We start from the raw sequence: 17,984 nt of genomic DNA on the forward strand, positions 1-17,984 counted from the left end.
CTGTGCAAGCCAGAAATCAGTTGGCCAGCACACACATGCATGTTGGAGCTGAACTAGGGCAACAGCTCATGTGCCAGCAGATATGGTTCCGCGTGCCACCTCTGACCCCCATGGCATAGGTTTGCCATCACTGGCATAGTTCCTTCTTACTGTAATTATGTATGCAATCCAATGATTTGTAAAAATATATCATATTAAATTCTTTAATTTAATATATCATATTAAATTCTTTTCTTCTCCTCCAAAGTTCCTCATGTCTGGCTGGGCTACAGGCTACACATTCCGCTGTGATGTGATTGACTATTCCAGGTCACCTATGGCTCTCAGGGTGAGTATTTTATTTTATTTTATTGGATTTGTATGCCGCCCCTCTCCGTAGACTCGGGGCGGCTAACAACAGTAGTAAACAGCATATGACAATCCAATGTAAACAGTTAAAAACCCCTATTGTAAAACCAACATACATACAGACATACCATACATAAAATTGTAAAAGCCTAGGGGGAAAGAGTATCTCAATTCCCCCATGCCTGGCGGCAGAGGTGGGTTTTAAGAAGCTTACGAAAGGCAAGGTGGGTGGGAGCAATTCTAATCTCTGGGGGGAGTTGGTTCCAGAGGGTCGGGGCCGCCACAGAGAAGGCTCTTCCCCTGGGTCCCGCCAAGCGACATTGTTTAGTTGACGGGACCCGGAGAAGACCCACTCTGTGGGACCTAACTGGTCACTGGGATTTGTGCAGCAAAAGGCGGTCCCTGAGATAGTTTAGTCCGGTGCCATGAAGGGCTTTATAGGTCATAACCAACACTTTGAATTGTGACCGGAAACTGATCAGCAACCAGTGCAGACTGCGGAGTGTTGGTGTAACATGGGCATATTTGGGAAAGCCCATGATTGCTCTCGCAGCTGCATTCTGCACGACCTGAAGTTTCCAAACATTTTTCAAAGGTAGCCCCATTTAGAGAGCGTTACAGTAGTCGAGCCTCGAGGTGATGAGGGCATGAGTGACTGTAATTAGTATTGTAAACCACTGTAATACAAATTAGGGCTGCACCTGGTCTTTCTGGTGTATTTCTCATCCCAAAGCGTTCCAAGAGACTGAGCTTGTAAAACTGAACAACAAGCCATGAAATAGGACCACGCCAGTTAGAAGTTTTTTCAGTTTAATTTAAAGTAAGAGGTGACTTTTGTTTAGGGGTATGGAAATTTCTAAAAAAAAGAAACAAGTCCTATTATGTAGCTTTATGATTGTTGGAGTAAAAAATGAGTTGATGGCACATTGGTCAATCAATTATGTAGCTGTGTTTTTCTTTTAGACTAAAGGTGCCTAACCCCCCAGGGTGCAGCCCAGTATCGGGCATGGGTGCGCAGCTCCATTTGTGGGCTGATGAGCACATGTGCGCAGCTCCATTTATGTGCATGTGCTTGCTGCTTGCACAGAATCCATAAGCCACAAAGGTTGGAAACCGCTGTTTTAGAGGCTTCACTGGATTCTATTTACTTCTGCCTCAGGAATAATCATATAGAGATACTTCAAGTTTCCTACAAAAGTGCTGAATGTCGGTTTAATTTTATGTGCATAAAATATTCATCATGCTTAATAAAATGGAGAATTTACATACAGTATTGAATTTACTCATTGTTTTTGCTGTTTATAGATGGTTCGTACCTGCTGGTTGTATTATTTTTCCAAATTCATTGAGTTGCTAGACACCGTGAGTACGATTATATAGTTTAATAAATATATTCTGGTCTGTGTACACAATAAAAGGCTGATTAATAAACAATATAATATATTTCAGGTATTTCTTTGTATATTGAGTATTTGTCATCATTGGACGAAATATTAGATTGATTCTAATGAATGGGTGAAAACTTTCTGGGTATTAGACTAATTGGTATGGAAAACCAGACAGCTTAATTTCTCACTTTTCTTCTCTCACTGAGAACGACCATGTCAAGATCTGTTTATTCATAATAATGATGCTGTGCTTTACCCATATCTATAGATTTAATTGATGGAATGTTCAATCCAGTTTTCAAACTTAGCTCTTCAAATATCCTTGGATTCAAGTTTCAGAATTCTCAACTATCCTGATTGCAATTTCTGGGAGCTGCATTCTTAATACAGTGGTACCTCTACCTAAGAACACCTCTACTTTTCTAAATAAGAACCGGGTGTTCAAGATTTTTTTGCCTCTTCTTAAGAATCATTTTCCACTTACAAACCCGAGCCCCTGAAACTGTAACCGGAAAAGGCAGGGAGAAGCCTCTATGGCAGTGGTTCTCAACCTTGGGGTCGGGACCCCTTTGGGGGTCGAATGACCATTTCACAGGGGTTGCTTAAGACCATGGGAAAATACAAATTTCCAATGGTGTTAGCAACTAAAGCTTCTATTCTGGCACCTTGGAACATATTTTTACAATCCAACCAATCAGGAGTTTACAGGACGGGGTCCCTCTGACCTCTTGCCAATCAGCTTAAAGATCTGTTGGAAGAATTGGCGCTAAACCTATAGTTGGGGGTCACCACAAGATGAGGAACTGTAAGGGGTCGCAGTATTAGAAAGGTTGAGAACCACTGCTCTATGGGGCCTCTCTAGGAATCTCCCGGGAGGAAACAGTGCTGGAAAAGGCAGGGAGAAACCTCTGTGGGGCCTCTCTAGGAATCTCCTGGGAGGAAACAGGGCCTCCATCCTCCCTGTGGTTTCCCCAATCGCACGCATTATTTGCTTTTACATTGATTCCTATGGGAAAAATGGCTTCTTCTTACAAACCTTTCTACTTAAGAAGCTGGTCACGGAACGAATTAAGTTCGTAAGTAGAGGTACCACTGTACCCCTAAAAGTGCTCTGAATGCAAATTGTAAATTTATCTAAGTCTTGTATTGAATATTAGAGTTGGGAAGAAGCAAACTATGCAATCAAAGTCAATGTGTGAGACCTGAACTGAAACTCAAGAGGTTAACAAAATAATTTCTGAAATAAAATGCTTTGTAGAAAATACGCATTGAAAAATATTTCAGTCATTGATAGATCATAGCCTGAAAGAAACAATATAGAACAATTGTATGGAAAGTCAATTTCTTTAGTAAGATGCAAAAGGATGACTCCGTTCTTGGAGGGAAAAATTACAAGCCCATTGTAGGCCTTGTGGTATAAAAGAGAGATCCATAGACTTCTAGAAGATCCTTTGGTTCTGTATTAATGTGAATCAACCTTTCCAATTTTTATTTCCCAATCCAGTTACCCAGTCTTATAAAGTTGTTTTGAACTAGAGTTCTATATCATAGATTTTATGATTCACATGCACTATTCAAGCACTTTTAGGTGATTCCATGACTCTATTGTAGGGCATATTACTTTCATAAAGGACAGAGAATATACTGTATAGTTCAGCATGGGAATATACAGAGAATATACTGTATAGTTCAGCATGGGAATGACCACAATTCCCAGTAGCACTAGCTTCTATGGCTGATATGTGTGTGTGTGTGTGTGTGTGTGTGGATTTTAGATGCTGTAGATGTAGAATAAACGAAATTGTAGGTTTTAATAGCTAGTGCTGGGAATAACCTCTGCCAGAGATCGTAGAGAATTAAGATAAGGAGGAGACAAATAATTGTTAGAGGGACTAGTAGCCTGACTTGGTCTAAACCAGCTTCTTCTATTTTGAACCAGTTACTTTAATTTTTGCAGATATGCTAACATTTGTAATTTATTTTCATTTGTACAATGTAAATCAGGTAACAATTTTTTTATTATGTTGTATTGACCTTTCTATTCATGTTGCTCATTTTAAATATGATTCATTGCAGGTCTTCTTTATCCTTCGAAAAAAGAATGGCCAGGTGACCTTCTTACATGTCTTTCATCATTCAATCATGCCATGGACATGGTGGTTCGGAGTCAAATTTGCTGCAGGTAGTCAACATTTCAGATTTCAAGTTGAAGGGTACCTTTAAATAATGACAGTATTTTGTGGGCTGAGAGGAGTTGTGTCAACACTTGGCCAAATAACAAAACTAGATATTCCATTTTTAGGGGTGCATTTGGCCTCTAAGTAATTTACTTATCTGTTAAAAAATGTCTTTTTCTTCTAGTTTGTATCAGGTTATTCATGTGCAAGATCTATTGTGAGCCAGATCAGATCCTGCATGGATCAGCAAACCCATAGTTAAGCTGAAATCTATAAATCCTTGAAGTTCGTAATAGTGTTCTAGTTATGAAGTTCTTAATAGTGTCCTATCTATGGAGCAGTTCTGCAATGTTCCTCCCTTCCTGAATAAATAACAGATTGTGGTCAGTAACCAATTAACAGCATAAAATTTAGAGAAGGCTGAGATGAGGGAGAAATTGCTTTAGCTCTCATTCCTTAGCTTGATTGCAATCTAAACCTGGTTGGATATAAGTAACCTGAGACTTTATTTATGTTGCAGTGTAAGGAAATTTAGTAGCATAGATTTTTATCAGGAAAGGAATATAATGTATAATCTTTTTATATAGTAGGCAGCTTGAAGAGAGATAAAATTAACTTTCTGATAATAAAGACTAGTGGAAACTTGGAACCAACTTTCAGCACAGCTAACGAGTCAGTAACTGAGTTTAAATATACTTGGGATAAATACTGGTCTATCACCTAACAATTCTTTTAAAAAATAAGTAACAATAAAAATAATAAATTTTTAAATAAAAATAAATACCAATTAAACATGAAACAGAACAAAAACTCAAGGGAGAGACTGGGGCTTTTTCTGCCTTCAGTTTCCTATATTTTTCAAAGTCTGGAGGAAGATGGATTTTTAGCAGTATGAATCCTCTAAAACAGATGCCAATAGCTCATAAATATTTATGATTTCAGTTAGTTAGCATGCCAATCATGTACTAAATGCCAAAACAAATAGAATGGATTTGAATGTATTGGGTGTGTTCTATAAATTTTGCCTCTGTCAGAGCTAATAAATAATTATCTATATGAGAGTTGATTATGGCCATATTTGATAATGGACAAAGTTCAGCCAGGGTACAGTTGTTGGCACTGTCAAACAAGGCAGGTTTTCTCCAGAAGGTTTCGGGGTGGTGGTGTTTCACATCCGCTGACTCTCCACAAGAGTGTCCTCCACAAATGTACCCAATTGCCAAAATTCATGTTGTTGGTCCGGAGCTGGTTTCCACAGCATATACCGCTAAGATGATTACCATTGAAAACCACTTTGCTCACTACTATATTTTTTCCCAAAGTTTTTAAAAATTTTCTCCACATTCAACATACAACTTCCTATACTTTCAGTACATCTTAATATCATCATCATCATTATCATCATCATCATCATCATCATCATTTAGATTTGTATGCCGCCCTTCTCCGAAAACTCGGGGCGGTTCACAGAATAAATATAGAAACAAAGCGTACAAAACAAATCTAATACATTCAAAAACTACAGCTAAAAACCCTATACAGTGATCCCTCGAGTTTCGCGATCTCGATCTTCGCGAAACGCTATATCGCGATTTTTCCACCCGATGACGTCACTCCCTTCCTTTCTCATCTTTCTTTCTCTCTCTCTTTCTCTATCTTGCTTCTTCCTCTCTCACACTCTCTTCCTCCCTCTCTCATCTCTTTCTTTCCTTCTCTCTCTTTCTCTATCTCTCCCCCTCTTGCTCTCGAGCGGCGGGCGGCACCCAGGGAAGGTTCCTTCGGCCGCCCAGCAGCTGATCTGCTCGGCAGCGTAGTAGCAGCGAGGAGCCGAAGATGGGGTTTCCCCTTTGCGTGGGCAACGGGGAAACCCCATCTTCGGCTCCTCGCTGCTACTGCGCTGCCAAGCAGATCAGCTGCTGGGCGGCCGAAGGAACCTTCCCTGGGTCTTCAACTCCCAGAATTCCCCGCTGCCCACGCAAAGGGGAAACCCCGATCATGCACCGAGCGGCGGGCAGGCGAGCGGCGGGCAGGCGAGCGGCGTGCGTGCGGTGGACAAGCGGCGTGCGGACAAGCGGCGTGCGTGCGTGCGGACAAGCGGCGTGCGGACAAGCGGTGTGCGGACAAGCGGCGTGCAGGCGAGCGGCGTGCAAGCGAGCGGCGGGCGGGCGGGCAGCGGACAAGCGGCGTGCGGACAAGCGGCAGGCGGGCGGGCGGCGGGCGGGGGACAAGCAGCGTGCATGCGTGCGGCGGACAAGCGGCGTGCGTGCGTGCAGGCGGCGGACAAGCGGCGTGTGGACAAGCGGCGTGCGGACAAGCGGCAGGCGGACAAGCGGCGGGCGGGCAGGCGGCGAGCTGTATGTAGCGGAAGTAAAAACATCTGTGCATGCGCGCCCTTTTTCCATGGCGAGCGGCGAGCTCGCCCGCCATGGAAAAGTGGCACGCATGCGCAGATGGTGTTTTTACTTCCGCAACCCTACATCGCAAAAAATCGAGTATCGCGAGGGGTCTTGGAACGTAACCCTCGCGATACTCGAGGGATCACTGTATATTACTAAATCAGATAATCCAATCACACCATGCATCACATTTATATCATTTATTTCATTATTCAAATACAATAAAATGATTCACATTCCAGGTTAGTTTTATATTATTTCATCTGTATCCCAACTTTTTTCTCTCCACTTCCCTCCTTCTATCTCAGGTGGCTATTCCACCTCTACTAACTACTTTCTTACTCCTTCTCCCTTCTCCTTCTACTACCCTTCCCTTCTCCTTCCTTCATCTTTATACTCTTTCTCCGCTCTCTCCCCTTTCTCTTTTTCCTTCCTATTTCCCGTCTCCCCTCTAAATCCTTCCCTAAGTGGATAGTTCTATTACCATTACATAACTGATTAAAATATTTCTCTAACTCTTACCCATCCTTTTTTTTCCAAAATCTCCTATCCAATACTGTATATTTAAATTTTAACTTTTCGTATATGTATTTAAGTCGTGCTACTTCCTTATCCTAGTTTTGTTTCCTGGGACTAACACCAATCAATTCAATTTTATTCCAGATTCATTGCTATAGCTAGATTGCACAGCTAATTGTTGTTTCTTGTGCTTCTTAATTCTGGGTCTCATTGCTTCCTCTCCTTCTTTGATATCTTAACTCATCTTTAAATTCCCCCCACCACACTATTTCTTTACACCCCCTCCAAAACCACCCAAAATATAACTTTCACCTTATATTGTGGTCTCATATTAACAATAATACTGTTCTTTTGTAACTTGGTTTACACCAATATTATCAATATCATCATAATTTTTACATTGTGGTTTACTCACATTTATAATTTGTAGGTTATTCAAATATTTTATTAGGAAAACTTTATACATGAATACAACAACTGTACCATTTATGGTTACCTCACAGTTATTATTGTAAATTCCCTTAATAGAAGTACAGTGATACCTTGTCTTACAAACTTAATTGGTTCCAGGAGGAGGTTCGTAAGGTGAAAAGTTCCTAAGACGAAACAATGTTTCCCATAGGAATCAATGGAAAAGCAATTAATGCGTACAAGCCCAAAATTCACCTCCTTTGCCAGCCGAAGCGCCCGTTTTCATGCTGGTAGGATTCCCCTGAGGTTCCCCTCCACGGGAAACCAGACTTTGCAATACTGCAGGGGAATCCCAGCAGGGGAATCCCACTAGTGCGAAAACGGGCGCTTCGGCTGGCAACGGAAGTCTGGAGGCGGGGCATCCTAGCAGCAGCGGCGGGTTCGTAAGGTGAAAATAGTTTGGAAGAAGAGGCAAAAAAATCTTAAACCCTGGGTTCGTATCTCGAAAAGTTTGTATGACGAAGGGTTCGTAAGACGAGGTATCACTGTATCTACTAAAAAAATAAAAGATTAGCAATGTTTTATATCCTAGTACTATAATCTAATAAAAATGAAAAAGAGAATAGAAAATGCATATGATCATCTTATTATTAATTCACTAACTTGATTAAATTAAGTCAAATTCATAGTTCATTGACATTATAACCAAATAGCTTAAACAATTATATTTTCCTCCATTGATTAAATTTGGAACTTCATTTAAAACAACAAATCTTTCAACTCATTAATCACAATTCATATAGCATAATAAAGTTATAAGACAGTGATAGCAAACCTTTTTTTCCTCGGGTGCTGGGAAGGCGTTTTTGGCTTTCAGAAAGCCTCCAGGGGGATGGGGGAGGACATTTTTACCCTCTCCCATCTCCAGGGAAGCCTATTGGGCCCAGGAAAAGTTGGGAAACAGTCTGTTTTTGGCCTCCAGAGGGCCTCCAGGGGGCGAGAGAAGCTGTTTTTGCCCTCCCCAGGTATTGAATTATGGGTATGGGCACTGCACACCCATGCTCTTTTGGCACCCGAGGGAAAAAAGGTTCGCCATCACTGCCATAGTAAGTCTGTTAATGTTTCAGATACCATAACTGGTGATTGGTTTTTTTAGCAACAGAACATTGAAAAACATTTCCTTTGACACTGCATTTAAAGTAATTGTTCATGAGCTTGAGTGTTGTGGTAAGGTGATGCTGCAACAGACTTAAATAATGATTTGTGATCAGAGCTACATGTGGGATTAGAGGAAAATAAATAACTTGCTGAACCAGCTCCATGCAAATTCTTTGGGCACTGTTGCTTAACACTGCTCCAGTTTTAGATTGCTGTAAATTCTGCTGTAGCTTCTGGTTTATTCCTTTCCTTAGACTTGACGGATGATCTAATTAAAAGCTACACAAAAAAATCATTCCATGCGCATTGAGTATAATCGATGTAGATTTTTCTGGACCAAACAGCAGCATTAGACATTTTGAAAACTTTTCTAACCTACAACAGCCATTTTTCAGACATAATCATATAAAACACATCCAGCCCTAATCACCGATTCCAAACATTGGTTGTTCTCCCTGTCTTGATGAAAACTAGTTAATAATCCCCCTGCCCAATAAATAATGGTAACAAGATGCCAGTTCTACATAACAGAAAAGTTACTTCATCCTGAATAGAAAGACATTCAACGATCACTTACTAAAAAAAAAAAAAAAAAAAAAAAAATCCTTTAAATAGCTTCATAATTAAAGTCCAACTGAAGTGAAACATGCCAAGATATAGGTGATGTAGTTTTCTTGTAGAGATGAAATAAGTAGCAGTGATTAATTAGAATCTTCCAACGGATGCATGATCGAGTGAAAGGAAAATTGATAAAAATATAAAGACGTTTACTACAGTTGACTGAAAATCAGGCAAAGCAGAAATAGAAAACAGTGATGTAAAAATAGGATAGAGGAAGAGACTGAGTAGAAAAATAATTTAAAATGAATTAAAAAAAATAGTCTGGAAACAAATGTAGGTAAGTCTAAATCTATTCCTAACTGTGCCAGTTTTTTTAAAGGAACTAATGTACAGTATTGTCATTTAAAAATGGCAAGTGCTTAAAAATCTGACTGCAAAACCTGTCCGTTATTGTATCTGGAAGTGTGCAAATATGCTAACCAGCTGCAATTATATAAATATACAACCTGCACAATCTGGGAGTTGGGATTTGAGTGTTGATGTGGAGAAAATAGAGGAGGAAGTTGCGTTGCATATATTTGCCACCTTGAGTTATTTATAAAAATAAGAGAGGATAGATGCCTTTATTGTCATTTTTAAAGGTAGGATATAAGTAACTAAAAACATAAATTACAAAATGACGTTTGTTACTGTTTTTCCACACACTGCTTACTATTTATGAGATATCACTATTTATGAGATGCTATACTGTTTACTATTTTTGTGTGAAGATAATAACCAGGATAAAGCTTGGGAAATCTGAATTCAAATTCCCGTTTTGTCATGAATTTCTCAAGAGACTCTTTAGAAAGTTTCTCAACCTCATGGCCTTAAGGCTCTAAGAGAACCAGAATGGGATGTTTTGTTTTGTTTTTTTAAAAAAACCTGGATACCTTCTCACAGCTTCTGTTGTACATGCACTTTTTCAGTTACATTTCTATTGAGGTTAAAAGTCTTGTGAGCAGGAGTATATAGAAAAACTTCAAAATATAGAAATAAGTATTGAAACATTGTCTTATTGGTTAGATTTAATCCCTTGAATATAAAAATCTGTTCCCTTTTATTCTTATGTTAAAAGCCAATTAGATTTTGAACACCACAACTAAACAGTCTTTTTACTTGAATCTACTCTTGGTTACTCTCAGATTTCTACACTTCATTAGGTGAATGCAAGTTATTTTACTGCTAAATAAAAAAGAGAGTCTAATCTAGCTAATATAGAGAATGTCCAACATGGATAATTACTGCTTATTTTTATAGTAAAATGGAGAAAAAGAATTTTTATTTAGACTTTTAAGAATTGACAATGTTGTATAAAATTTGAGTGAGTAATAAGAAAAACAAAAGTTTATATATGGTTGATTTTAAGCATTGTTATTGTGTTTATAGCTATAAACACAATAACGATGCTTAAGTGCGTGTATAAGGGCACCAGCGTGCCTTCCATCCCCTGTCCTAATGTTTCTTTTTTACTAGCATCGTGTATATGAATATTATTATAGCTCTGCATGCCACCAATATGTACTTGACAAAACAAACAAACAAATAAATAAAATATATTGTTTTATTTTATGATGGAGAAAAAAATTATACCTGATTACTGCTTTTGTGAAATTCTCAAAAATTTCCTTCTCTTTAGCATTATTATAAAGTGAGTTTGTTTACAAATGGTGGCAGTGTTGGTATAAATTGATCATCCATCCATTCATTTTAAGCATTCAACCTCTAACCATGTACCCTCCAAATGCATTGGAACTATAATTCTCAGAATTTATTTATTTATTTAAATTTGTACGCCTAAACAGTATCTATATAATCACTAGGAGTTGAAAACAGCTTGATGGCACATAATCACCATGCTGATGGAAAATCCTGTGTGTTGTGTTTGGGCTTCATCTGGAGGGCAGTCTACACTGTAGCACTGCATGTAGCTTTTTGCCATAGGGATTTTTTCTTTTAAACGGCATCCACCCATTGCACCAACAAATAGACTAGCTTTATATTAGATGCTAGAATAAAGTGTGTTTGGTTAGTTTGTAACTCAGAATGATATATGAACTCAGGCAGCTATGGTAAGTCAGTAATTTGTGGATTACTAGTTGCCCATGCATCAGCCAGTCATACCCACAAGTATAATAGAAACCTATGAAAACAAGATTAAATTGTTGGATGCTTATTATTTCTGTGTTTCTTTGATATGCCTCAACTATGACATGCTTTGGACTGATGATAAAAAAATTGATGATTACATGACTGGGATATATCTTGCCTCCCTTTCTACAGGAGGGTTAGGAACATTCCATGGTTTGCTCAACTGTATGGTTCATGTGATCATGTACACCTACTATGGACTTTGTACGCTGGGGCCAGCATTCCATAAGCACTTGTGGTGGAAAAAATATATGACAACTATACAACTGGTAAGTAAATTTGAAAAGAGGTGGGCCATTCTTTGTCAAGTGGACCAGGTGTCAGCTTGACTGACTTTTGCAGCTTTATTTGAAAAGAAACCATCACAAAAACAACATATATGATAGAAAAAATGTGTTCTTTCTAATGAAATAAAATGAAGATGATCGAAGGTGAGAAAACAGAGATCTCTGTTGCATCACCTTCAGTCAACTTCATTAGAAAGAGCGAGTTTTTTTTCCTATTGCTCTCTTTTTTCTCACCTTCAATCATCTTCATTTTTATTTCATTAGAAAGAACACATTTTTTAATCATATATGTTGTTTTTGTGATGGTTTCTTTTAAAATAAGGCTTAAATTTCACCTGGTCCACTTGACAAAGAATGACCCAGGCATAGAAAAAAATAGGCTTAGATTTGAATGATTTATACTTACAAAAGATAAACAGGCACGTTGTAAAGTTGTGAGCTAGCTAGATACATCATTTTTTGTACTCAGTTACTTAATTGCTTATATACAGCCTGAGTTTTCTCAAAAAGACAATTACATAGTGAGCGTAAGATTATCTGTATTAACAGATGTTATTTATTCTGGGTATCTAACAAAGATTAAAAACAGAATATTAAAAATGATACAATAAAGCAATGAAATAAAACATGCTGGGGAAAGGCACAAGATTAATATAATTACAGTAGCTTCATTTACCATCATGGGCAGTGGTTGGACTCAACAATACATAAATCTTCTCTGAAGTTCCTATATGAAAGATCCCTTTTATATAGTCCTTTGGTTATTCATAAGATGAACCTCTTTTCATATATTAATCATAGTTTAAAATCCATCCTGGTAAACTTGAATCTTTTAATGCATTTAAAATATTTCCATAAAGGAATATTATTCATTTTAGTAAATTATTGTTCCTTTCAAGTCTACAAAAAATATTTTGAATTCAATTATCTTTCAAAGAAAATATTGCAAGAAAGAAATTAAAGTCTAGACTAGTGATGGCAACCCTTAATGCAATGCCCTTTCCCTGCACAGGCATGCACAACCCTGTGTGCATGCGCTTAGATCTCACTTAAGTCTCCGGACTTCTGGTAGGCCTGTTGGGTGGGGGGAGGAAAGCCTCTGGAGCCTGTGGATGGTGAAAAATGGACCCAACGGGCCTACCGGAAGTTAGGAAACAAGCTTCCATTTGGGCTGTTTATCCCCTTCTTAGGCTTCAGGAAAGCCTCCTGAAGCCTAGGGAGGGCAAAAACGGACTCCCCCACCCTCTAGAATGCCAAAAATCAGCTGGCCAGCAAGCACATGCGCGCTGGAGCTGACATAGGGCAACCCCTTGTCTGCTCTCAGAGATTGCTCCACAAGCCATAGGTTTGCCATCATGGGCCTAGACCAGGGGTAGGCAAATTTGGCTCTTTTATGACTTGTGGACTTCAACTCCCAGAATTCCTGGGCCAATCATGGTAGCTCAGGAATTCTGGGAGTTGAAGTCTACATGTCATAGAAGAGCCAAGTTTGCTTACCCCTAGACAATTGGTGTAATCCCTAACATATGGAAAGGGTAGTTTTAATAGAGAAATCAGTGGAAAAAATAACTGTTGGTTAAATATGAAAAAAATATTGCCAGGGTAATTTATGCTTTATGTATAATGACATCAGTATTGCAACTAAAACTAATTACAGAAAAAAGTTAGGAATGCTCCAAAAACTCCATTCAAGTTTTACTATGTTTCTAAGAATTGTTTTCATCTTTATTACCATGAAAAGTTTGCTTTACTTTGAACAGAACTATTTTTAAATGTAGTGTATTACAGAGTTGTGGTGGTTAAAACGTAGTGCTGCAGTCTAACTCGCTGCTCACTCTAAGACAGGAATGTCAACCTCAATTTCATCAGGGTGTGTTTGACCTCAGGAGGTCTGGGGGGTATGGCCAGGGGGCATGGTCAGCACATCACTTGTGTTGCGGCTGCCTAAAGTGGCCCAAGCATTCTGCAGGCTCCCAAGCTCCATTTTTGACTGCCACGGCCTCCTGTAACTCTCTGCCAGTGAAAACAGGGCTCAGGAGTACTGCACTCAAGTGTTGTGCCCAACTCCCAAGCTCAATTTTCACTGGCAGAGGGTTGCAGGAGGTCACGGCAGCCAAAAATAGATCTCAGGTGCTGGTCCTTTGCTGTTTCCAGGTGCCCCCCACCACCAGGCCAGATCTAAGTGCCCTGTGAGTTTGACATCCCTGTTATAGAAGTTTGATTCTGAGCAGCTCAAGGTTGACTCAGCCTTCCATTCTTCTGAGGTTGGTAAAATGAGGACCCAGAGGACTGTACAGCATTGTGGAACAGTATATAATTTTGTGTTATTGCTATTACAAACAAGCTTGGGGAACATTTTCTTTATATTGAGTTACCTAAGCTGTAATGTGGACAGAGCTGAATCAAGCAGTATAATACAGTCCAGAATACATAAGGACAGAGTAGTTTGGGTTAGTGGTGAAGAACCAAATGTTGGCTGAATGAAGATGTGCCCCTTTAATGGAAATAGATGAGGCTTTAGTCACATCTACTCACCACTTTGGCTTGTTGCACATCCCACAAATGCTCCAGGTAAGAATACCTGTTCTCTTGTTGGCATTTCCTCTTCCTGATGCCCTCATCTCTCCAATTGTTGGTCTGTACGAAGGGACAGAAACTGCCTACCACAGTTCTAAAATGGTTTTGTGTACATGTGTCCTGAAATGTAATTAGCAGGCCTAATGGAATTATTTGGATTGCAATTTCCTTCTTAGCTCTGTCTTAATTGTTCTCTGCTTGATTTAAATGTATTATCTTTTAAAAAATATATTTATTAAATTCCAAAAACAAGCATTAAAATACAAGCTAAAAAAAGGAAAAAGAGAACAAGTTAAGAAGTAACAAAAAATAAATTCAAGATATAACAGAAATGACCTCCAACTTTTAAAGCAGAGATATAACAAACCTAAGTTTAAATGAATATTTCCAATATTTAAAATAACGGAACATAATAATCAGCATTCTTAAAAAAATTAACATTCATAAAATATTATCTTAATTTTAATCTAACTTGTAATAAATTGTCCAATATGAATACTGTAGATTAGATTAGATTTATTGGATTTATATGCCGCCCCTCTCCGCAGACTCGGGGCAGCTCACAACAATGGCAAAAACAGTACATAGTAACAAATCTAATATTTAGCAATCTAAATTACAGTTTTAGGTTAAAAAGTTCATAAAAGCAACCCCAATATATATAAAAAACAAGCACACAATCAATCATACACCAAAACAACATGGGCAAGGGGGAGATGTTTCAATTCCCCCATGCCTGACCGCAGGTGGATTTTAAGGAGTTTACGAAAGGCAAGGAGGGTGGGGGCAATCCTAATCTCTGGGGGAGCTGGTTCCAGAGGGTTGGAGCCACCACAGAGAAGGCTCTTCCCCCGGGTCCCGCCAGACGACATTGTTTAGTCGACGGGACCCAGAGAAGACCAACTCTGTGGGACCTAACCAGTCGCTGGGATTTGTGTGGCAGAAGGCGGTCCCGGAGATATTCTGGTCCGGTGCCATGAAGGGCGTTATAGGTCATAACCAACACTTTGAATTGTGACCAGAAACTGATCGGCAACCAATGCAGACTGTGGAGTGTTGGAGTAATATGGGCATACTTAGAGAAGCCCATGATTGCTCTCGCAGCTGCATTCTGCACGATCTGGAGTTTCCGAACATTTTTCAAAGGTAGCCCCATGTGGAGAGCATTACAGTAGTCGAGCCTCGAGGTGATGAGGGCATGACTATGTATTCAAAATCCACAATATTTATTTAGACAGTTCATGTCTAGTTTTCACGTCCTAAGTCAAAAAGTAAAACTTCTTCTTCTCTTGTAAGAAATCTAAACAAAGTAATTATATTTTTCCAGGTGCAGTTCATTTTGGTGACAGCGCATATAGGACAAATCTACCTCATGGATAATTGTCAGTATCAGTATCCTATTTTCATGTTCATCATTGGGCTCTACGGATCTTTGTTTTTACTCTTGTTTCTACACTTTTGGTATAATGCTTACACTAAGGGTCAGCGGCTCCCAAAACATTTGCAAAATGGCGTTAGCCTAAAGAAAAGTGAATGAAGGGCTCAGCAACAAAACAAGATCTTCAATGTACAGTACTTGACAATCAAGAGGCTTCAGCACACAGCACACTGGATGTTTTGTATATGGTTTTCCAGGACAAGAAAATATATTTTATTATAAATTATTTGGAATTTAAATCTGATGTGAGATGAAATAAAAACTACCTAGTTACAACCCACAACTTTCAGCAATAAAGTGCATATTGTGAATATATATATATATATATACAGTGTTCCCTCGATTTTCGTGGGGGATGCGTTCCGAGACCGCCCGCGAAAGTCGAATTTCCACGAAGTAGAGATGCGGAAGTAAATACACTATTTTTGGCTATGAACAGTATCACAAGCCTTCCCTTAACACTTTAAATCCCTAAACTGCAATTTCTCATTCCCTTAGCAACCATTTAGATTATTACTCACCATGTTTATTTATTAAAGTTTATTAAAAAATATATTTATTAAAGGTGGACGAAAGTTTGGCGATGACGTATGACGTCATCGGGCGGGAAAAACCGTGGTATAGAGAACAAACCTGCAAAGTATTTTTTAATTAATATTTTTGAAAAACCGTGGTACAGCCGTTTCGTGAAGTTCGAACCCGCGAAAATCGAGGGACCACTGTATTAAACAATTTAGCAGCACTCTTAAATGCTTATGTATCCTCATTATACAGATGAAGTGTGTTTGATAAGTATACAACAATACTTTGAACACTGATGAGGATACATTTGTTTTAACTGGATCATATCTTTCTTAGGCTGCTTTTAACTGAAATGGAAAAGTTTCATAGATGATACAAAGGGTATGAACCTCACTGTTAATATATCTATCAATTTTTGTTTTATACAAACTGTACTACTGTATATTAAAAACTATGATTCATAAGTCTTCAGCTCTCTGAATTTTTTAATGTCTCTTAGGGTTTTAATAATGGGATGGTTTGGAGGAAACATTCACACCCTTGGAATTTGTAGAACAATGCATTTATGCTTGCTAAAATACTGTCATGTTTTAAAGTGAAGGCCAGCTTCTTCTGGAATCAGTTCAAAGCTTATTAAGATGGAGAGTTTGTTAAGACTATTGGGACCATAGCAAAAGTCCAATAATTGTCCCTGGAAAAAGCTATTGGTAGTTTAATGGATCTTAAGTCAAAATCTAAAGAGAATTTTTTTAGTGGATCTAAAATTCAGTTTTACATTTACCAACCCTTTGCCTAAGTTCCAGTCTCTCCATTGTTTGATCCAAAAGCCCTAGACCTCAAGGAGTTGTCTTGACTGCAAATCCCAGAATATGTAAACAGGAATTGAGATACTACCTGAAACTTCTGCACTTGCGATAACTCGATCTAGAACAGTGGTCCCCAACGTTTTTTCCACCAGGGACCAGTTCAGCAAGGCAATTTTTCTATGGCCCGGTGGGGGCGGAAAGGGGTGTGGTTGGGGGCGGGATTAAGCATGGGGGTGCTGGTCCTTCCCGCCCCTCTTTCCCGCCATCGCCCTGTGGCCGGCAGAACCTGCCTCCCAAACCCTCTTGCCCGGCGGCAGGTGAAGCGCTGGAGGGAGGGGGTCAGGCCAGCTCTCCTGCCTCCCCCCCAGCCAAAAACGCAAAGGCGTGCCACTGCAGAAGCCAAAATAGGCTTGAGCCTCCCGGTCCTTCCCGCTCCTCTGTCCCGTCCATCCCCCTGTGGCCGGCAGAACCTGCCTCCCGAGGCCTCTTTCCCAGCGGGAGATGAAGCACTGGAGGGAGGGGGCGGCGGCAGGAGGACTGGCAGCTGCTGACTCCACGGACCGGTGCAACATGCCCCGCGGACCGGTACTGGTCCGCGGACCGGCGGTTGGGGAGCCCTGATCTAGAAGACTCAGTGATTTAGGGAAAAGTTGATAGAATAGAATTCTTAATTGGCCAAGTGTGATTGGACGCACAAGGAATTTGGTTTTTTAAAAAAAATAAAATGTAATCTTTATTGAAGATAAATGGGGGAGGGGATACAGAAAGCAAAAGGACTATGTAAATATTAGTACAAATTTATATGAATTTAGAGTATGCAGTTATAAAACAAAATACACACTTACATAGGGGAAGAAAATAAAGAGGAAAAGCTAGAGGGAGAAAGAAAAAGAGAAAAGGGGGAGAAAGAGAGAAGAAAAATAAAAAATAAAAAAAGAAGAAAGTTCATCTATGAGTTTATCAAATGTCGTAAATAGTGTCAACCCGATTACTCTACAGCTTTTAAGATCTTTACTATCAATATAGATAAAAGTTTTAGGTTTCTAAACTTGGGTTAAAGTTTGAGTTTTGTGGTTTTGGATTAGGTTCATCCTTTTATCAATGATTCATAATATTATTTTATAGGTTTGTGGGATAATTGTTTGGGTGAAGGGTAAAAAGATCATGATGGAATTGAATATTGTCTTTTATCCAGCCAGGTGTACC

The 17,984-nt window shown here is 39.2% G+C and overlaps 1 protein-coding gene across 3 annotated transcripts in view; it reads left to right on the top strand.

Annotated features, from left to right (window-relative positions):
* The window catches only part of ELOVL7 (ELOVL fatty acid elongase 7), a 51,405-nt gene extending 34,964 nt beyond the window's left edge, over positions 1-16,441 (top strand). For all 3 annotated transcript variants that reach the window (XM_070736363.1, XM_070736365.1, XM_070736366.1), the window contains exons 4-8: positions 248-328; positions 1,654-1,710; positions 3,813-3,918; positions 11,281-11,417; positions 15,340-16,441. In XM_070736363.1, the coding sequence (XP_070592464.1) occupies positions 248-328; positions 1,654-1,710; positions 3,813-3,918; positions 11,281-11,417; positions 15,340-15,549 (591 nt within the window). In that variant the 3' untranslated portion in view covers positions 15,550-16,441. The remainder of the gene's footprint in view (positions 1-247; positions 329-1,653; positions 1,711-3,812; positions 3,919-11,280; positions 11,418-15,339) is intronic.
* Positions 16,442-17,984: the final 1,543 nt, after the last annotated feature.

Source organism: Erythrolamprus reginae, chromosome 2, assembly GCF_031021105.1.
Source record: "Erythrolamprus reginae isolate rEryReg1 chromosome 2, rEryReg1.hap1, whole genome shotgun sequence".
Taxonomy (NCBI): Eukaryota; Metazoa; Chordata; class Lepidosauria; order Squamata; family Dipsadidae; genus Erythrolamprus; species Erythrolamprus reginae.